This window comes from Aquarana catesbeiana, linkage group LG03 (assembly GCF_042186555.1).
Source record: "Aquarana catesbeiana isolate 2022-GZ linkage group LG03, ASM4218655v1, whole genome shotgun sequence".
In the NCBI taxonomy this organism is placed as follows: Eukaryota; Metazoa; Chordata; class Amphibia; order Anura; family Ranidae; genus Aquarana; species Aquarana catesbeiana.
In genome coordinates, this window is record NC_133326.1 from 733,264,850 (window position 1) to 733,288,132 (window position 23,283).

Genomic DNA, 23,283 nt, shown 5'->3' on the forward strand with positions numbered 1-23,283 from the left:
AAGCAAATCTTGTTTGTTTCATTTCAAATCCATTGTGGTGGTGTATAGAGCCAAAAAGATTAGAATTGTGTGGAAGTCCTAATATTTTTATGGACCTGACTGTACATTCAATTCATTTATATAAACACCAACTGTGCAAAAACTTATGTCCATTCATATGAAAAAATATTAAAGTTTTTAAATCTTCTTCCATGCCTCACACCTAAAGACAGCGGCTCCCCCCTTAATTTTGACCCCCCAAATCAGAAGGTAATACAGCATATATCCATGGGCCAACTGCCACACTAAGCATCAAAGACAGTGCAAGCAGATCTCACAGATAAAAATCCATATAAGCACTTTAAGAAGAAAAGGAACTCACATAGTAAAGTACCATCAAGAATTGTTATTTAAAAAAAAATGTAGCTGACTGACATAAAAGCAAACATGCTGTCGCATCCTTCCCATCCCTCAAAGTCTGTTGGTTTACATCTCACTACCCTGTCTACTCTCGCTTTTACAATCTATTGTCTATTGTAAATACTAAAAAAAATGTGCCAGTAAAGTGTTCAGGTTTAGCTTGAAGAAAAGGTGGCAACCCTAAAGTCACCCCACCCCCATCCGCATTCCTCTCCGGTGTCAGAGACTTTCAGTTTCGTTTCTCTTCTGCTGTCAGCGATGGCGTCTGGTGATCTGAGAGCTGAGCTGGAATGTTCCGTCTGTCTGAACATTTATACCGATCCTGTAATGCTGAGATGTGGACATAACTTCTGCCGGGTCTGTATCGATCGTGTGCTGGATACACAGGGGGGGTCTGGAGGATATTCCTGTCCTGAATGCAGAGAGAAGTTTCCGGATCGGCCTGCACTGCAGAAGAACATTTCACTACGTAACATAGCAGAGACTTTCCTGTCTGCTCACCCAGATCGGGAGGAGTCCGGGGTCTTCTGTACTTACTGTGTGGACTCTCCTGTACCTGCTGTTAGATCCTGTCTGCTTTGTGAGGTTTCTCTGTGTGATAAACACCTGAGAGTCCACAAAAAGTCCCCAGAACACATCTTATGTGACCCCACCTTGTCCATGGAGAGCAGGAAATGCTCCATCCATAAGGAAGTTTTAAAGTATTTCTGCACTGAGGATGAGACCTGTATCTGTATTTCTTGTTGTATGATTGGAGAACATAAAGGACATGAGATGGAGTCACTTGATGAGGCTTCTGAGAAGAAGAAGGAGACACTGAGGAATGTTCTGCAGAAACTTCTGACAAAGAGAAAGGAGACGGAGGAAAGAGTCCAGAGTCTGCAGGAACACAGGAGGAAAGTAGAAGAAGAAGCACCTGGTGACACCGAGAGAGTCACTGCCCTGTTTATAGATCTCAGGAGACATCTGGAAGACCTGGAGAAGAGAATCCTGAGGGACATCTCCGGGAGGGCAGAGCGGATCTCCATCTCCATCCGGGATCTGGAAATAAAGAAGGAGGAGCTGTCCAGGAAGATGCGTCACATTGAGGAGCTGTGTAACATGACGGATCCACTGACTGTCTTACAGGAATCAGATACAGGTGACTTGTGTGATACTGAGGATGGAGATAATGAGGACAGAGAGAGACATGAGGAACTCCTCCATGATGGAGGGGGTCTGGATGTGGCGGGGGTCTTACACACAGGTTTATCTGATATAATAACAGAGGTAAATGTATACTTCTATATACAGGGAGCTGCAGACATATTACTGGATGGAAACACAGCTCATAAATGTCTACAGATATCAGATGACAGGAAAACTGTAACCAGGTCAGATAGGAACCAGAATCTCCCAGAAACACCAGAGAGATTCCAGTATTATCAGGTGTTGAGCAGTCAGAGTTTCTCCTCAGGGAGACATTACTGGGATGTGGATGTCTGGGGGTCAGAGAACTGGAGAGTCGGGATGTGTTACCCCAGTATAGAGAGGAGAGGGGGGGAGTCAAGGATTGGATGGAATAAGAAGTCCTGGGGATTGGTCAGGTATAATAATCAGTATAAGGTGAGACATGACAGTAAATTGATCCTCTTACCCACCAATCTCTCCAGTAACAGAGTCAGGATATATCTGGATTATGAGGCCGGGCAGATCTCTTTTTATGATCTGTGTGACCCAATCCGACATCTCCACACCTTCACCACCACCTTCACTGAGCCCCTCCATGCTGGGTTACGTGTATATGATGGTTGTATAAAGATATGTGGGAGGAGGCGGGAGATGTGAGAACTCCGCCCACAGTCTGGTGATGTCACACAAAGCATTGGAATTAATTTAAAACGTAACTCCACTTTTGTTGAGAAATAAACATTCCCCTCGGGGTGATCTCTGTACATTGTAAGGATCATAACAACTTTTGTTGCAGATTCCAACCTTTTGCTATTCTGAAAAAAATCCCTGTTTGTTCCTCTCTGCCCCTATCCTGAGTGGGTCTAATGGGCGGGGTTTCATAATTATCAGTCAGCTGTGCACCTGCAGGGCTCTAATGAGGAAAGTGGCGGGGTCTGCATCCCTTTAGATGTGATTTCCCTTTTGGAAGTATCTCTCCAAAAATGACATTTGTGTTGCAGGGGATGCCTGAAATCTGACTTGTATCTTAGTGCAGACTTCTGGGAAAATCAGTCAGCCAATCACACAAGCAGGAAATGATGTTTCTGGGGGGTGTGGTCAGTGCACTCTCTGTGTACACAGCGACTCCAGGTGGCCATATTGTATTTACAGAAAATTACAGCGACTGCAGATTGAAAAGGAAAGGTCATTTTTAATAACATTAAATTACAATATGACTTGTGTCCCGATTTGGATGCGCTGGATTATTTTTAGTGCTTTTTTGCATTTTGCAGATTTGCACTACAGAACGTCTTCCATAGGAAACCATGTTATATGGACTGTAGTGCAAATCTACAAAATGCAAAAAAGCACTAAAAATGCCATAGATGTGACTGAGAGCTTAGAGCTTCTAGTAATAGAATTAGAGTAAGGCCTGGTTCACATCTATGGCATTCTTTACACCACACACTACAGTCCATGTAACATGCTTCACATCCAGGCTTTTCTCAGCCCATGCGTTTTTGGAAAGGGTCAGGGAATTGTTAGAATACAAAATGGTGCGTTTTTGGTTCAATAGACTTCAATGGAGAAGCTGCAGAAAAGCATGTAGTGCGTTTTTACTATGATTTTATGGCTTTTGTGTTTTTAATCTGCCCGACAACAAATTGTCCAAAAAAAAGTATAAAAATGCATCAAAGATGAATGTGGAAAAACAGAAACCGCACCGCAAAAAAATCACGACAGGAACGGATCAAAAGCAAACGGCATAGGTGGGAACCGGGTCTAAAGCCCCCTACACACTATTAGATTTTCTGCAGATTTTTGTCTTCAGATTTACCAAAACCGTATAATATGAGGTCACACCTTAAAGGATTAAATTTATATGTAATCAGGCCGACCCTCACACTACATGGATTCTGTAATCTGAAGAGAAAAATCTGCTGAAAATCTAATAGTGTGTATGGGGACTAACATTCCAATTACACAGTGAGGGTGGGTGTGGCCTATCTGTCTATCTATCTATCCAATGACACTCTGACATAATACTTTCTCTGTAAGTTCTAAACAGAAAACTATTCCTCCCCCTGCCCCTCCCCCACATGTGATCCCTCTGTGTGGGGCGGCACCATGATTAGACATAGGGGGTGGGGTATGGTCACTGTGATGGGATGGATGGGGTCACCCCTTGTCTCTCCCCTCCCTGCCCCTCCTCTTCCTCCCCCTCCTCCCTGCCCCACCCCCCTCCTCTCTCCCCTCCCTGCCCCTCCTCTTCCTCCCCCTCCTCCCTGCCCCACCCCCCTCTCCCCCTCCTCTCTCTCCTCCCTGCCCCTCCTCTCTCTCCTCCCTGCCCCTCCCCTTCCTCTCTCTCCTCCCTGCCCCTCCTCTCCTCTCTCTCCTCCCTGCCCCTCCCCTCCTCTCTCTTCCCCTCCTCTCTCTCCTCCCTGCCCCTTCCTGCCCCTCTCCCACCTCTCTCTCCCTCTGTCCCACCCCTTCCTCTCTCTCCTCTTGCCCCTCCCCCACATGTCGTCCTTCTGTGCGGGGTTGCAGCCTGTCAGGTTTTTACTTCTATCCGATGCTCCATTAGAGAGTTTTCTCCTCATTTCCTGTCCCGGTGACAACATTTATCTAGACAGGAAATGAGGGAACTCTCTCTCTCTACAGGAACACAGACTGACATAAGAATGATCTGTTTAGTATAATAAGGAAGGGGAAGGTTTGGAGCCCCTGTCAGATTTGTATATGTCTGTGTTCCATTGTCACCAGGACAGGAAGTGAGAGGAAATCTCTCTAACGGAGCCTGGGTCTCCCCTCCTCATCTTCCCCAACAGAGAAGATGATATTCTACAGAGACACATCATACATTAGTCTGGTAATATGTAGAATAGACAAGAAGAGGGTGAGAGCGGGGAACATGCTGATCACTGATATACATCACAGTGCTGCCTGCAGTCACACCCTCTGATTGGTTGCTCCGGGTCTCACACTCTGCAGTACCGTGCACCATCCACCGCATTACCACTTCCCACCTGTAGGACGTCATATGACATCCTGGACTTTCAGTGGTTGTAGCTGCAGCTACAGTCATCATCCCGGTATCTTTCTTTTCAGCCGGTGATTTCCTGTCATGTAAAAGTCATCCTAGTGACTGATTAGCTGCTGGATTGCTTTTACAGCCAGCGGAAGGGGACATCCCCTCCTCCCGCTGCCTCTCCAGGCTCTCCTGTGTGATCGGGGAGCCCGGTACTCGATCTGAAAATGCCCCCGGGTTTCCATAGAGCTGGCTGTGGACTGGATGGTCCCTGGCCATCACTATGGTCCTGAGAGGCCAGTTGTGACGTTGTGATGTCACTTCCTGTTCTGGCATATGTAAACATTGCCATCTTTTTCCTGGAAAGCAGAGATCAATGATTTTTTTTTCTCATACTTTCAAGGGTAGAGGAGAGATCTGAGGTCTTATAGACCCCAACATCTCTCCATAAAGAGGACCTGTCATGTCTTATTTCTGACTCAAGGGATTTCTTGTTATAGCAATAAAAGTGATAAAAAATAAATACATAAATAAAGGGATAGTTTAAAAAAAGAAAATAATAATAATACATATTTTTTTTAAGTGTCCCCAGCCCCTGTGCTCACACGCTTATGTAAGTTGCACACACATATGTAAATGGTGATTGCCCCACACATGTGAGATATCACCACAAATGTTATAGTGAGAGCGATAATTCTATCACCAGATCTCCTCTGTAACTCTAAACTGGTAACTAGGGATGAGCCAAACACCCCTCCGTTCGATTCGCAGCAGAACATGCGAACAGGCAAAAATTTGTTTGAACACGCAAACACCGTTAAAGTCTATGGGACACAAACATGAATAATCAAAAGTGCTAATTTTAAAGGCTTATATGCAAGTTATTGTCATAAAAAGTGTTTGGGGACCCGGGTCCTGCCCCAGGGGACATGGATCAATGCAAAAAAAGTTTTAAAAACTGCAGTTTTTTCGGGAGCAGTGATTTTTTTTAATGCTTAAAGTGAAACAATAAAAGTGAAATATTCTTTTAAATTTTGTACCTAGGGGGTGACTATAGTATGCCTGTAAAGGGGCGCATGTTTCCCGTGTTTAGAACAGTCTGACAGCAAAATGACATTTCTAAAGGAAAAAAAGTCATTTAAAACTACTCACGGCTATAAAGAATTGTCGGGTCTCAGCAATACAGATAAAAGTCATTGAAAAAAAACGGCATGGGGGTCCTCCCAAAAATCCATATCAGGTCCTTTGGGCCTGCTATGAATATTAAGGGGAACCCCGAACCAAAATAAAAAAAATGCATGGGGGTCCCCCCAAATTCCATACCAGGCCCTTCAGATCTGGTATAGATATTAAGGGGAACCCTGTGCCAAATTTTGTTAAAAAAAATGGCATGGGGTCCCCCTCAAAATCCATACCAGACCCTTCAGGTCTGGTTTGGATTTTAAGGGGAACCCCACGCCAAAATTTAAAAAAAAAATGGCGTGGGCGCCTGCAGGTGGGGGGCTTATCGCAATCTGGAAGCCCCCTTTAACATGGGGACCCCCAGATCCCAGCCCCCCTGTTTAAAATGGTAAATGGTACATTGTACCCCTACCATTTCACAAAAAAAGTGTCAATATGTTAAAAAACCACAAGCCACATCTTGGGACAAGTCCTTTATTAAAAAATAAAAATGTCCCACAAAGTCCATTCATCTTCTCTCGCTCAGCCGGATCGAAAAAAAACCCCCGCAGGCAGCCACCGATCTGCCTCCATGGGAGGCACCTGCCGTAATGACCGTCCTCTCAGGTGACAGTTCTTTTATAACTGAGGGGGGCCACATGGTGATATACCTGGGTGACCTCGCCCCCCTCTGATGCCACAGGGAAGCCATTGGGAAGTCCCTGTGCATCAGAGGGGGCGGGGTCACCCGGGTACATCACTGTGTGCCCCCGCCCTCAGTTATAAAATAACTGTCACCTGAGAGGACGGTTATTATGGCGGGTGTATCCCATGGAGGCGGATCAGTGGCAGCGTTCAGGTTTTTTTTTTTCATTCCGGCGGAGCGAGAAAAGAAGATGAATGGACTTCATGGGACATTTTTATTTTTTAATAAAGGACTTGTCCCAAGATGTGGCTTGTGGTTTTTTAACATTTTGACACTTTTTTTGTGAAATGGTAGGGGTACAATGTACCCGTTACCATTTCAAAAAGGCAGGAGCCAGGATCTGGGGATCCCCTTGTTAAAGGGGGCTTCCAGATACCGATAAGCCCCCTGCCGGCAGACGCCCACAACCACCGGGCATGGGTTGCGGGGATGAGCCCCTTGGGGGGGCTACCCCAAAGCACCCTCCCCATGTTGAGGGCATGTGGCCTGGTATGGTTAAGGAGGGGGCCACTCTCTCGTCCCCCCTCTTTTCCTGCAGCCTGCCAGGTTGCATGCTCGGATAAGGATCTGGTATGGATTTTTGGGGGGCCCCCACGCCATTTTATTTAATTTTGGCGCGGGGTTCCCCTTAAAATCCATACCGGACCTGAAAGGTCTGGTATGGATTTTGAGGGGGACCCCTACGCCATTTTTTTTTTTTTAATTGGCGCAGGGTTCCCCTTAATATCCATACCAGACCTGAGGGGCCTGGTATGGAATTTGGGGGGACCCCCACGCAATTTTTTTAAAAAATTTTGGTTCATGGTTCCCCTTAAAATTCATTCCAGATCCAAAGGGCCTGGTATCGATTTTTGGGGGGACCCCATGCCGGTTTTTTTTTTTCAATGACTTTTATTGCCGAGACCCGACAATTCATTATAGCCGCAAGTAGTTTTAAATGATTTTTTTTCCTTTAGAAATGTCATTTTGTGCAGGGACTGTTCTAAACACGGGAAACATGCGCCACTTTACAGGCATACTATAGACACCCCCCAGGTATGAAATTTAAAGGAATATTTAAATTTTTATTTCACTTTTGTTTCACTTTAAGCATTATTATAATCACTGCTCCCGAAAAAACGGCTGTTTTTAAAACTTTTTTTTGCATTGATACATGTCCCCTGGGGCAGGACCAGGGTCCCCAAACACTTTTTATGACAATACCATGCAATAAGCCTTTAAAATTAGCACTGTTGATTTCTCCCATAGACTTTTAAATTGTGTTCCGCGGCTTTCGAATTTGCCGCAAACACCCCAAATTGTTCGCTGTTCGGCGAACAGGCGAACACCCGATGTTCGACTTGAACATCGGGCTCATCCCTACTGGTAACCTGTAAAAAAAATTAAAGCGTTGCCTATGGAGATTAAGTATCGTAGTTTGGCACCATTTTACGAGCGTGTGCAGTTTGAAAGCTTGACATGTTTGGTATCTATTTACTCAGCGTAACATTATCTTTTATATTACAGCAAAAATTGGGTTATCAATTGTGTTTTTTGCATTACAATCAAAGTGTATTTTTCCCAAACAATTTGTGTTTCAAAAATGGCAGTGTAAATAACGCGTGACATAAAAAATTGTAACAACCGCCATTTTATTCTTAAGGCCCTTCCTAAAAATATATATATATATATATATATATATATATATATATATATATATATATATATATATATATATATATATATATATATATGAACATCAGGTGGGTTACCCTCTTATCTTGATATCCTTGTTCAATCAAGGCACCGTCAGGGTGGACTCCCAAAACTCCACCATAAAAGATAGAAAAAACACATGGAACGATGCTTGATGCCAAAAAGTGTCCTTTTACTGAAAAAGTTAATTCATTGAATATTTCAAAATACAAGCAAGCCACTGTACAGTTCCGAGCACAAATCGCTCTTCGTCAGGCTTTTCAGGCTGTGTGTGAAAAGCCAAACCACACTATGTTCTTTTATCCACACCCAGTCTGATACACACCTGTGTTCACTTAACTAATTATCCCTATACAAAACACCTAAAACCATTCCAATATTTAACCCTACTGAATAGACCTACTACCCAAAAACCATCCTAAATTCCCCAATGGGGGATAATTTACAAGACAGGTTCATCATATTACATCTCAAATATCATCATCATATCACTTATGAACCAATTATATTATCTCATTTCATTAACTCGGTGTTTTGCAAATATTTATCATGAATATACATATGTTACTATTCTTGTTCCTGTCTCAAAATTCTTCATGGATTCCAGTTGATATTCTGCTATCTAGTATTTCCAACGGGAGCCTTTGTGATCAATCTAAAGAGAATATAACATATTCAAAATAGTCATACCTTCTAATCAATCTCGCACTGTAAATTTCTAAACAAACAAAAACAAATCATAGTCCCTGTTCATACCATCAGGGTGCAGGGACTGTAATTTGTTAATCCACCAAACTTCACGTCTTTTTAGTTTCAAAATCCTATCACCCCCTCTTTTGTCATGGGGAATCTCTTCTAAAACCATAAAACGTAGATCGGTGTCTTTGTGACCCATTTCTGAGAAGTGACGCGATACAGGTAAACTTGATTGGGGATGTCTAATTGTACTACGGTGTTGTGCGATACGGTCTTTAATGTTTTGGGTTGTTTCCCCCACGTAAAGGAGATTGCAGGGGCATGTGAGAATGTAAATCACATATGATGACTGACAGGTATAAAAGCCGTTAATTATTATTTTCTTGTTAGTCCTGTGAATGACCTTTTTCGGGAATATTGCGCCACTTGGTGGCGCTATATAGATGACATCTTTGTCATATGGCGGGGCAACATTGAATCACTCAAAACGTTTGATGAGATGATTAATAGTATTTCACCAAATATTCAGTTCAAAATTCATATTGGTGGAGATTCGGTCCCCTTTCTAGATATACGGGCATACATAAAACAGGGACGGATTGAAACTGACATATACACGAAACCCACAGATAGGAATCAGTTATTGAGATATGACAGTTATCATCCCCCTCATGTCTTTAGTTCTATTATTAGAAGCCAGCTTCTCAGAGTGACGCGAATAGTGAGTGATACTACAGTTAAAGATGAAAGATTAGATGAAATGTGCTGCAAATTTAAGGAGCGGGGCTATCCAGAAGATTTAATCCGACACGAATTAAATAAAATCTCGAACCCTATTGAAATCCCCAATAGGAAGAGATACTCAGCTGATAAACCTAGAATTCCATTTGTCTTCCAGTTCAACAGTTATAGCGATAGGATCTTTAATGTATTGAGAAAACATTGGACGATATTGAAACGATCCTATCCTCATATAGAGGAGTTTCAGTTAACTCCGATGAAGGCATACCGGCGCAATAAAACTTTGCGCGATCTCTTAGTGCGATCCGAATTCAAACCTGAGAGGCAGGATGAGAAAAAGATGACCTTTCTTGGCAGTAAAAGAAAAGGCTGTTACCCTTGTCTTAATTGCATTCAATGCAATCTAGTTATCAAAGGGAATAATTTTTCTCATCCTAGGACTAACAAGAAAATAATAATTAACGGCTTTTATACCTGTCAGTCATCATATGTGATTTACATTCTCACATGCCCCTGCAATCTCCTTTACGTGGGGGAAACAACCCAAAAAATTAAAGACCGTATCGCACAACACCGTAGTACAATTAGACATCCCCAATCAAGTCTACCTGTATCGCGTCACTTCTCAGAAATGGGTCACAAAGACACCGATCTACGTTTTATGGTTTTAGAAGAGATTCCCCATGACAAAAGAGGGGGTGATAGGATTTTGAAACTAAAAAGACGTGAAGTTTGGTGGATTAACAAATTACAGTCCCTGCACCCTGATGGTATGAACAGGGACTATGATTTGTTTTTGTTTGTTTAGAAATTTACAGTGCGAGATTGATTAGAAGGTATGACTATTTTGAATATGTTATATTCTCTTTAGATTGATCACAAAGGCTCCCGTTGGAAATACTAGATAGCAGAATATCAACTGGAATCCATGAAGAATTTTGAGACAGGAACAAGAATAGTAACATATGTATATTCATGATAAATATTTGCAAAACACCGAGTTAATGAAATGAGATAATATAATTGGTTCACAAGTGATATGATGATGATATTTGAGATGTAATATGATGAACCTGTCTTGTAAATTATCCCCCATTGGGGAATTTAGGATGGTTTTTGGGTAGTAGGTCTATTCAGTAGGGTTAAATATTGGAATGGTTTTAGGTGTTTTGTATAGGGATAATTAGTTAAGTGAACACAGGTGTGTATCAGACTGGGTGTGGATAAAAGAACATAGTGTGGTTTGGCTTTTCACACACAGCCTGAAAAGCCTGACGAAGAGCGATTTGTGCTCGGAACTGTACAGTGGCTTGCTTGTATTTTGAAATATTCAATGAATTAACTTTTTCAGTAAAAGGACACTTTTTGGCATCAAGCATCGTTCCATGTGTTTTTTCTATCTTTTATGGTGGAGTTTTGGGAGTCCACCCTGACGGTGCCTTGATTGAACAAGGATATCAAGATAAGAGGGTAACCCACCTGATGTTCATATATATATATATATATATATATATATATATATATATATATATATATATATATATATATATATTTTTAGGAAGGGCCTTAAGAATAAAATGGTGGTTGTTACAATTTTTTATGTCACGCGTTATTTACACTGCCATTTTTGAAACACAAATTGTTTGGGAAAAATACACTTTGATTGTAATGCAAAAAACACAATTGATAACCCAATTTTTGCTGTAATATAAAAGATAATGTTACGCTGAGTAAATAGATACCAAACATGGCTTGCTTGTATTTTGAAATATTCAATGAATTAACTTTTTCAGTAAAAGGACACTTTTTGGCATCAAGCATCGTTCCATGTGTTTTTTCTATATATATATATATATATATATATATATATATATATATATAATCACTGTGGTTCCCAACCTCAGTCTGAATCCTCAACTACCCCCGAAAGGCCATGTTTGCAGGTTTTCCTTTATCTTGCACAGGTGCTTTAACCACTTAAGGACCAGCCTCGTTTTGAATTTTAGGTGTTTACATGTTTAAAACAATTTTAAAAGTTTAAAAAATTTTTTTTTTTGCTAGAAAATTACTTAGAACCCCCAAACATTATATATGGTTTTTTTCCTAACACCCTAGAGAATAAAATGGCGGTCACTGCAATACTTTTTTTTTGCACCGTATTTGCACAGAGGTCTTATAAGCGCACTTTTTTGGAAAAAATTCACTTTTTTGAATAAAAAAATAAGACAACAGTAAAATTAGCCCATTTTTTTTTATACTGTGTAATATAATGTTACGCCAAGTAAATTGATACTCAACATGTCACGCTTCAAAATTGCGCCCGCTCGTGGAATGGCGTCAAACTTTTACCCTTAAAAATCTCCATAGGCGACATTTAAAAAATTCTACAGGTTGCATGTTTTGCGTTACAGAGGAGGTCTAGGGCTAGAATTATTGCTCTCGCTCTACTGGTCGCGGCAACATCTCACATGTGTGGTTTGACCACAGTTTTCATATGTAGGCGCTACTCACGTATGCGTTTGCTTCTGCGCGCGAGCTCGTCGGGACAGGGCGCTTTAAATTTTTTTTTTTTTTTATCATTTATTTTACTTTATTTTATTTATTTTTTCACTGCTTAAAAAAAAAATTGGATCACTTTTATTCCTATTACAAGGGATGTTTACATTCCTTGTAATAGGAATAAAAGTGATCCAAATTTTTTTGGGGATCACTTGTAATAGAAAAAAGCATGACAGGTCCTCTTAAATATGAGATCTGGGGTCAAAAAGTCCTCAGATCTCATATTTAGACTTTAATGCAAAAAAAAAAAGAAAAAAAGTTGTTTAAAAAAATGACACAAAAAAAATGTGCCTTTAAGAGAAGTGGGCGGAGCTGACATAATGACGTCGCTCCGGCCGTCCTATGGTATGGAAACGGGTGGGCGCCATCCTAGCCTCACTCGTCTCCATACTGAGGAAGGGAAAGGACCCGATCGGTAAGCGGCGGAGGGCGCGGGAGAGCAGCGGGAGGGGGGTGGCACTTCTTCCGCCGCCGATAACGGTGATCTCGCGGCGAACCCGCCACAGAGACCACCATTATCGTGTACAGAACCGCCGGCCCTAAAGATGGATACCTCGGTTGTGGCAGCAGGAAAGAGAAAAATATCCTGGACGGCCGCACACCATAGAAGACATCTTTATTGATATGAAGAAATAAAATCCAAATGCAGTCACCTCATGTACAGGGAGGAACAGGAAAGATAGCTAACATGTTTCACGCCCCATCATGGCGCTTATTCATAGCTGAATGATAGGGTTGTCCCGATACCGATACTAGTATCGGTATCGGCACCGATACCGAGCATTTGCCCAAGTACTTGTACTCGGGCAAATGCTCCCGATGCTTCCCCCGATACCTAGAGGACAGCTGTGATCGGCGCGTGGGGGAGTTACAAGATTCTCCCCCCGCGGCTTTCACCAGTTTTAGTGACATACAGTGGTGATCGGTCACAGCTGACTGTCACTGCATCCTCCTCCGTGCCCCCTCTGTTCCTCTGTGCCTCTCCGCTGTCCCCTGCATTCCTCTCTCCTTATCTGTCCCCTCCGTACTCCCCCTCCGTTCCTCTCTCCTTATCTCTCCCCCTCCGTTCCTCTATCCTTATCTGTCCCCTGCATTCCTCTCTCATCTGTTCCCTCCGTTCTCCCCCTCAGTTCCTCCGTCCTCCCCCTCCTTCCTTTGTGTATGGATAGAGTCAGCTGACTCTGTCCATTCACATAACTGAAACATTGTAATCTTCTGTGATTACGATGTGTCAGTTTATGAATGGAGAGAAGCCGCTGTCATCTCTCCATTCATTCTCAGTGCAGCTGAGGCTGCAGAGAAAGGGACTGGGGAATCTCTATCCTCTGTCTCTTTCTCTGTCTCAAGGGGGAGATATCAGAGGTCTGTTAAGACCCCTGATATCTCACCAAAGCCCCCCAACAGGGCTGATTTAAAAAAAAAAAAAAAAAAAAACAATAAATAATAAAAAAATATTATTGTAAAAAATAAAAATTGTAAAAGAAAACAAAAAAAAAACCACACACACATACAACGTTCACCCCCCCCCCCCCCAAAAAAAAATAGCAAAAAAAAAAATGTCACGTGACATTAAAAAAAAAGTATCGGTAATCGGCATCGGCGAGTACTTGAAAAAAAGTATCGGTACTTGTACTCGGTCCTAAAAAAGTGGTATCGGGACAACCCTACTGAATGATTAAAGTTTGATCATGGGTATATATAGGGACTTCAGGTTTTGATAGCCAATCCAGAGATGGTCTCAAATAGAGACCTGCCCACATAATCAAACTCTAGACCGACACCCAAGAGATAGGAGACACCTGGGATGTGAAGTTGAATTTTAAATCAAAATTTGAAGACAAGATAACATGACAATGTAATAATGCCTATTAAGTTCCACCAAACTAAAAAAGTTTACTAAGTGAACCAATGCGCATATATATATATGTATATACATGCGCTAGACACATGATTATTTTTACTATTCGCATTATTCAACTTCTCCCATTGTGTACATCCATAACCTTGGGATGAAGACCATGATAAATACTAAAACAATATTAAACAATAGCAAAGTACAAAGTAACAACACTAATTTTCAAATCATAAATGCTAAATAATCTCAAAGGAAAACTTGTGTATAAATGATGATAAACAAAATTTGTAAAAATGTAAAACATGCTGAAACCATACAAAATCGCAAAATAACATATACAAGAAATTGTTTCGAAAATACCAATAATCCTATTCCCAGCACTATCAATTATGTCTTGGTAACTGCATATATATACACATACACATCATCCTGAAATATATAAACCTAATTACATTTGAAAATTGTGTAAATAAAATCTTGATTTTCGTTTAAAAATGATTATGTATAAATCATTATTCCCACATAAATCCATGCACTCAAGAAGGACGCAAGCCCCATTCAACGACGTCTGGAATCCATTCATATTGGATACATAAACAAAAAATATATCTCAAATTTGCAACAAACGGCCAAGATGGGGAAGCATTTAAATGGTGCATGGAAAAGGTGGGAAAATAGAGAGGGACCCTAAAGGAGTTACGGTAACATTTTTTTAATAGACTAGCTATATGTGCTAAATAACGTAAACTTCAGACGGTGGTCCAAAATTTATAGAGATCTATAAATATTACCTGGATGGCTATGTAAGGAACAGGAAACAAAGAGCAATGATCTCGTTGTGCCTGTAACTGCTATGGGAAAGGTGGTCACGCTACTGATTTTCTCAGTTGAATCTCAAAGAACCCTAGAAAATCAACAGATATTGTGTGGATAGATGTGTAGGAGACATAGTCTCTCTATACATGGTGCAATAACATGATTAAGATGATAATTTTGTTACAAAAGCTATAATTTAAACTTCCAGGCTCTAAGTAGATCACAAACAGCAATGGATCACCAAATATATATAAAATCGCAAAAAAAATCACAAAAAAAAACAAAAAAACAAAAAAAAACCGCACAAATCACAAAAAGTCGCAGAATCACAAAAATCGCAAAAAATCGCAAAAAATCAAAAAACATCGAAAAAAATTGAAAAAAACATGGAAAAATACACAAAATTGATAGCAAATCGGAAGAACAAAAAACAAAAAATCGAAGTGAAAGATGGCCACTGACAAATATAAACCAGGGAGCATTACGTCATATACTAAATAAATTTAGGCTAAGGTATCACGATAGACACACATGTATGTGAGATATTGTGGGAGTCAATGTGACCTAAATCAATCAATATGTTATTTGGATTCAATTGGGGATACACATGGGCATAACACGGTGCATATCTATTGATAAAAGTGGGACACGTCCCATTCAAAATTGAGGCCGGTGGAACGTCTAGTATTTAGATTAAAAATCCACGGAACCTCTTGTTTGCACAATATGCCAAATTTGTCCCCACCTCTAGGAGGTTTAACAATTTTTTCAATGCCTTGAATGGTCATGCTGGAAGTATCCTTGAAATGAATATCAACCCAATGGCGAGCAATGTTAGTGGCATGTTCCTTCTCTATGTCATAGAGGTGATCGTAAAGACGATCCCTCAGTCTGCGAGTGGTCCTGCCAACATATTGAATAGAGCAAATGGTACATGTGATGACATAAACTATGTAACGCGTGTTGCAATTGATGAAGGACTGTATTTTATATGATTTGCCTGTTGAAGTAGATGTGACAGTGTCACCCCCTTTTATGAAGGGACAATATGTGCAAGACCGACCACCGCAGCTGTATGTTCCCTTAAACTGCAGCCAATGAGCAGTTTGTTTTTTGCTAATGTAAAGGCTAGGGGACAAAAGTCCACCTAAAGAAGGTGCTTTCCTTAATACCGTACATATGCCTTTATTTAAAATTTGAGAATAGATATGATCGTTAGACAACACCGGCAGATATTTGGTAACTATTTTCTTTATTTTATGAAATTCAGCACTGTACGGAGTGGAAAATGTTGGAACAAAATGGGATTTTTCTGATCTATTCCGTCTACTGTGGTTACTGGGTTTGTCCATTAGCAAATTGGCCCGAGGTGTTTTATTTGCAATGGACAAAGCCCTGTTGATAGCTGACCTGGGGTAACCCCTAGCTTCAAATCTAGCTGACATATGTATGGCCTCCTGTTCAAAATCTATTTGTCTGGTGCATAGTCTTTTCAGCCTTAGAAATTGGCCCACTGGAATACTTTTGATGGTATGGGTCGGATGGCTAGAGTCTGCACGTAGAAGAGTATTACCCGCAGTGGGCTTTCTATAGAGATTTGAAATGATTTCATTGTTGTCTCCTGTGAGCTTAACATCTAGAAACTCTATAGACTTTGGTTCATGTTGTCCTGTAAATTTTAAATTTAAAGCATTATCATTCATATACTCCAACCATTGATCTAAACAGATGTGTGGCTCAGAGACAATGAACAGGAGATCGTCTATATATTGACAATAGAATGCAGTGTCTTTTCAACGGGGACTTTCAGGTCCAAAAATGCGGGACCTCTCCCACCATCCCATATACAAATTGGCCAGGGATGGTGAGAACTTAGCTCCCATAGAGGCCCCGCACTTTTGGAGGTAAAAGTCCCCGTCGAACATAAAAAGTTATGTGTAAGGAGATATTCCAGGCACATGATAATGAACTCCTGTGAAGCCAGAGAGAAGTTTCCTGATCTCTTTAAGAAGAAGGATACCGCCTGTAGACCCAGAGCATGTGGAATTGAAGAGTACAGGTTGGAAACATCACATGTTATCCAACTGTAATTTTCATTCCATGTTAAACCATTAAGTTGCTGCTGTTACCGAGATATCCATCTTTAGTAATGACGTATATATACAGTGGCCAGTCGGTACCCGATTCATGAAATGTGAGCTGGGCACATATATCTGCAGTGTTTTCTTATCTCTCTTCAAAGCACCAAATCCCTTGGCTTCCTCCTGCTCCGTTCTACTGTTATCAGCCTGACAAGTTCTCCGAGACAGGAGATAAAAGCAGCCTGAAGTTGGTGTTGTGGTAGGTTGCTATAAATAGATTAGCAGAGAGCTTGCCTTCTCACAGCATAGCTCTTCACATTCCTTCCTTCCTTTGCCAATGTGGAGTGGGGGGTGTGTGCCTTTCCTCCAATCAGCTGTCTTGGCTGTGTGCCCAGACTTCACTCCCAGTGCTGAACAGGAAGAGAAAATCTGTAATAACATGTGAACTTTGTAAAGAATAAATAAAGCTGAAGACAGCAGATATACATGTAATACTTATATAGGGGGGTTTGTTTCATCTCTGTGTATCATCTGAGGCTGTTCACATCACTGGGTATATGGAGGGTTTACATCCACTTTAAATCAGAGTCAATGGCTTGGCATATTGGACAGCTATTTTATCTAAGAGAAATTAACAAAACATGGCCTGTTGGGGGTACTTGAGGAGCAGGATGAAAACCACTGCCTTAAAGAATTTCTAGGAATGAGAAGGATAATCATTGAGGGTGGGGGGTTTTGGTCTCCCCCAATGGATTCTCCTATCATGGTGTAGCAGCTCCAATGGTGGTTTCCAGGTTTCTATAGCAAAGCATCAGCACTCTTTGTTGTACAAATAAAGTTTTCTTTTCTTCTTTTGGAACATTTTGTAGTTTTGAATCTGAAACAATCCTCCATTATTTTTCTGCCTGAAGAAGCGGATGACAATCCAGGAAACGCATCAAGCTCAGTCATAGGATATAAAAGTGGGATACATTTGTACAAATTAATTTGTGAAGGTGGAGATGACCATAAGTTCTGGAAATGGATAAGTTATGTACAAATGTCTATGGCACATGGAGGTTATTTGAATGTATTGTTCTCAATTAATTTTTAACTTCATATTTTTTCTGTAATAAAATTTATGAAAGTATAATATATTTTGTGTGAGTTACGCCCTTAAAAAATCCTGCTGTTTGATTGGCACATTCACTGCTGGTGTGTGAGTGTCTACACCAGAGCTGAGAGACTGAGCTGCCGGGACCTGACTTCAGAGATCTGCAGACTGCCAAATGATCTGGACCCGATTTCTGTGCAGCAGGAGGGGTGAGCTGACCATCCGTGTTTATCCCAACCAGTACAGGCAATAGAGACTGCTCTTTGTTCGGCAGCCTACTGAGCATCTATTGCTCACTTTAAAAGAGACAGCAACACATGCACCACCTACAGAAGGGCCCCAATGAAAGCTGGCCAACACTATTAGGTGCCAATACTTTATAGTCACCTGCAGGGGTACCCCATTGTCAGGAACGTATATGCTCATCCACTATTGGAGCTGTATGCATGGTGTGCACATGAGGACCTTTATTTTCTTGGTTTAGTTAATGGCAATACTTTAACTCTGTTTGCATCCAGTGTAATTTGGTTTAACAATGCTACGGTTAAAGTTATTGCCAGGGCATTGCCCAGTTATCTAGTACAGAATATTTAACCCCTTCCATCCAGCCTATTGTAATATGACGGCCAGGCAGGATCCCTATTATCCTGGGAGGATGTCATATGATGTCCTCCCAGGATCGCACCTCGTGGGTACCCCACAGGCCGCACTCCAGCATGATCTGTCACCTGTTGTGTCTAACAACAGATCACTGTATTGGCCTGCTACCAGTACCATGTGTTCACTGTGGCCAATCACAGCAGATCACATAACAATTGTACACAATAAATGGCTTTGTTTCATGCCCCTTACTGTGTACTATTGAGATCACATGATACAGATAGGGCCAATCACAGCTATTCATAATAGTAAACACTGAATGAATAGTTTTCATTCAGAAAAATGATTGCTTATACAGTCAGGTCCATAAATATTGGGACATCGACGCAATTCTAATCTTTTTGGCTCTATACATCTCCACAATGGATTTGAAATGAAACAAACAAGATGTGCTTTAGCTGCAGACTTTCAGCTTTAATTTGAGGGTATTTACATCCAAATCAGGTGAACGGTGTAGGAATTACAACAGTTTGTATATGTGCCTCCCACTTTTTAAAGGACCAAAAGTAATTCCCGATCACTGGGACATGAAAGAGATCACTGTTCCCGATCACTGGGACATGACAGAGATCACTGTTCCCGATCACTGGCACATGACAGAGATCACTGTTCCCGATCACTGGGACGTGACAGAGATCACTGTTCCCGATCACTGGGACGTGACAGATCACTGTTCCCGATCACTGGGACATGACAGAGATCACTGTTCCCGATCACTGGGACGTGACAGAGATCACTGTTCCCGATCACTGGGACGTGACAGAGATCACTGTTCCCAATCACTGGGACATGACAGAGATCACTGTTCCCAATCACTGGGACATGACAGAGATCACTGTTCCCGATCACTGGGACGTGACAGAGATCACTGTTCCCGATCACTGGGACGTGACAGAGATCACTGTTCCCGATCACTGGGACGTGACAGAGATCACTGTTCCCAATCACTGGGACCTGACAGAGATCACTGTTCCCGATCACTGGGACTAGGGATGAGCTTTATGTTCGGGTCGAACATGAGTTCGACTCGAACATTGGCTGTTCGCCCGTTCGCCAAATAGCAAACAATTTGGGGTGTTCGCGGCAAATTCGAAAGCCACGGAACACCCTTTAAAAGTCTATGGGAGAAATCAAAAGTGCTAATTTTAAAGGTTAATATATATGCAAGTTATTGTCATAAAAAGTGTTTGGGGACTCGGGTTATCACGTACCTGAGGCTGAAATGCTGGGAGGGCTTCCCTTGCGACTAAGTGCAGAGCGCCCCCTGAAGGTGGCACATGGGGAGCTATACTAAAAGCGGCAGGGGTTGCTGACTGCGGCAAGCTGAGATGAAGAAGAGGAGTCCACTGGTGGGAAGCTGACGAGCAGGGTAGACTGCTATGCAGGGGTACCTTGGAAGTACCAGATGAGGTCGTGCAGCAGGGAGTACCAGGAACAGTGTCAGGAGCCAGGCCGGGGTTCATACACAGGACAGCAAGCAGTAGCAAAGTCAATGGAACAAGCCAGGGGTCATACACAGGGCAGCAGATCAGAGCGGAGTAACAGGAACAAGCCAAGGGTCAAGCCGGGGTCAATGCTGAGAAGATAGGTCAAGCAAGCTGGGTCATTAGCAGGTAATCCAAGACAATAGGAACAGGAACTCAGGAATATACAAGAAGCTGAAGATCATGTAGCAGTTGGTGACTGCTGCAGCATGCTTTAAATAGTGTACTGGCGCCTGGAGTCTCTCACGTATTGCGTGTAATTTGGCGCACACGTGTGCGCTTTGGCGCGCGCGTGCACACAGAAGACTATACTGTCCTGGCAGCTCTCGCCCGCGAGTGCGCGCACGCATTAGCGATGGAGAATTTGTGTTAGTTGATACAGGATTCTGCTGGCCATAGATGTCAGTTCTCCTGCGGGTTAGTCCCTGACAGTGCCCCCCCCAAGGGGCAGCCTCCGGATGCCCAGGCGTGCTTGCTTCTCCGGATATCTTCTGAAGAATTCACGTAGCAGTTTAGGGGCATGAACATCATTTGCGGGTTCCCAAGAGCTCTCCTGAGTAACCCTTCCACTTCACTAGATATTGAATTTGTCTGGAAAAATATCAAAATTACCGCGCTTCCCAAATGTGAAAAATACATAAGCTGCAGTTCTAACTGTGAGGCATACACAAATACATAAATCCAAATAATCTATAGAAACCGCGCTACAAGATTGAATTGGTATACTAATGTGATTAAGACCAAACAAAATAAAATTGAATGAGCATATATAAAAATCAATCATTTAAAGTGACAGTAAATAATAATATAAAATATGTATTGATAACAGAAAAAATAAAGTCCCAAAACCAAATTTTGGTTTAAGTGGTGAGAAACCAAGATCAATTGTGATGACATAAAATTGTAGGGATGAATGACGATGATTAAAGGAAAGGAGATCCCTGTAGCCAAATCAATGTTCGAATGGTGACTAATATAAATTCATCGGCAAACACCTAGTGCAAAAATCCACCACCTGTAAAAATGCACGCTTACCAAAAGCAAGCTACAAATCAGCTTGTATATAGATATCCACTCAGTGGAGACAAAACCTTCAATCTCCTCACAGAGGATGGACAGGCAGGACCCTCTGTCCAGTGAATCCAAATGATCAGCAGGGGAGACCCAGAGAAATAAAAGATATATTCTCCATAGTGTGAATCAGTATAAAACAATTTATCTAAAAAGGAGATAATTGCACTTACATCAAAAAGCATGGATAAAAGCATATACGAACAAAACAGCCGGCCGGACTGTGTACACCCGTTCCAGACGAGATGAGAAACGATGACGTCAGCGCGTCAGCCTTCCGACGTACGTTTCGTCCTATTGGACATAGTCATGGGAACAGTTCCCATGCTTTTTGATGTAAGTGCAATTATCCCCTTTTTAAATAAATTGTTTTGTTCCTTCTTCCGAAGTGGAATCTGAAAGTCTTTAGCCAGGGAAATGAATCGATTAATGCTGGAAGTCTGACCTCTCCTCTTGCCAACTGTAATGTGATATGGAGAACAAGATGAGTTGGAGAAGGTTTCAGGACTTGGAGGCCACTGGAGTTGCGGAAAGGAAATCTACTGGGCCTTTTTGGACCATTGAGATGGATATGTCCGGCTTCTCCACAATAGAAACATAGGTTGGCTTGCCGGCGATGACGTTTCTCGTTAGGGGTCAGAGCAGAGCGAACTGCGCCTATTTGCATAGGCCCTTTGTTGGACGTGACCGGAGTGGAGGGTGCAGGAAGGGCTGGAACTGTAGGCGTCATCCAAGAAGGCCGGAGGGATCGTGCACGTTCAGACTGTCACTCCCGCAGGCGCATATCTAGTTGGACGACTAGCTGGATGAGTCCTTCTAATGTGGTTGGGGACTCTACTCATGCAAGTTCATCTTTGATAAGTTCAGATAAGCCAAGCCGGAATTTGAATCTGAGAGCGGCCTCATTCCACCCTATGTTGGCAGCCCAACTGCTAAAGTCCATGATATAATCCTCTACAGGGCGCTGCCCTTGCCGCAAGGCATGAAGGGCGGCCTCAGCAGTAGCCATGCATTGCGGATCGTCATATAATCTGGACATGGCTTCAAAGAACAAGTCCACTGAATTAATAGCGGGATCCCTTTTTTACAATAACTGATGGGCCCAAGACTGAGGTTCATTGGACAGCAGGGAAATAACAAATCCCACCCTAACAGTTTCTAGGGAGAAAGTTCTTGGTTGGAGGGCCAGGTATCAGGTAACAGGTATCCTTGAATGCTCAGAACTTCCTACGGTCACCAGAGAAGCATTCAGGAGTAGGTACCCTTGGTTCAGGGGGTGGAACCATCATAGGAGACATTGTTTGGTTCTGAAGGTGAATCTCTAACTGGGAATAATGTCCTTGTAGGCTCGTCACTGCTTGGGTAAGAGCAGAAACTTGCTGGCACAGAGTCTGGAGTGGGGAAGCACCTCTGCCAGCCTCTGATGTTACTGGCTGCATGATACTATCACGTACCTGATCGGAGGCTGAAATGCTGGGAGGGCTTCCCTTGCAACTAAGTGTAGAGTGCCCCCTGAAGGTGGCACAGGGGGAGCTATACTCAAAGTGGCAGGGGTTGCTGGCTGCGGCAAGCTGAGATGAAGAAGAGAAGTCCACTGGTGGGCAGCTGACGAGCAGGGTAGACTGCTAGGCAGGGGTACCTCTGAAGTACCAGATGAGGTCGTGCAGCAGGGAGTACCAGGAGCAGTGTCAGGAGCCAGGCCGGGGTTCATACACAGGACAGCAAGCAGTAACAAAGTCAATGGAACAAGCCAGGGGTCATACACAGGGCAGCAGATCAGAGCGGAGTAACAGAAACAAGCCAAGGGTCAAGCCGGGGTCAATGCAGATCAGATAGGTCAAGACAAACCGGGTCATTAGCAGGTAATCCAAGACAATAGGAACAGGAACTCAGGAAAATACAAGAAGCTGAAGATCATGCAGCAGTTGGTGACTGCTGCAGCATGCTTTAAATAGTGTACTGGCCCCTGGAGTCTCTCACGTATTGCGTGCAATTTGGCGCACAGGTGTGCGCTTTGGCGCGCGCATACGCTTTAGCGCTGGAGAATTTGTGTTAGTGTCACTTCTCCTGAGGGTTAGTGCCTGAC

General features: G+C 42.4%; 1 protein-coding gene across 1 annotated transcript in view; it reads left to right on the forward strand.

Moving 5' to 3' along the window:
• Positions 1 to 642: 642 nt before the first annotated feature.
• The window catches only part of LOC141134393 (uncharacterized), a 56,784-nt gene continuing 34,143 nt past the window's right edge, over positions 643 to 23,283 (forward strand). Inside the window, exon 1 of the mRNA XM_073623958.1 lies at positions 643 to 2,222. Within this exon, the coding sequence (XP_073480059.1) occupies positions 658 to 2,222 (1,565 nt within the window). The 5' untranslated portion in view covers positions 643 to 657. The remainder of the gene's footprint in view (positions 2,223 to 23,283) is intronic.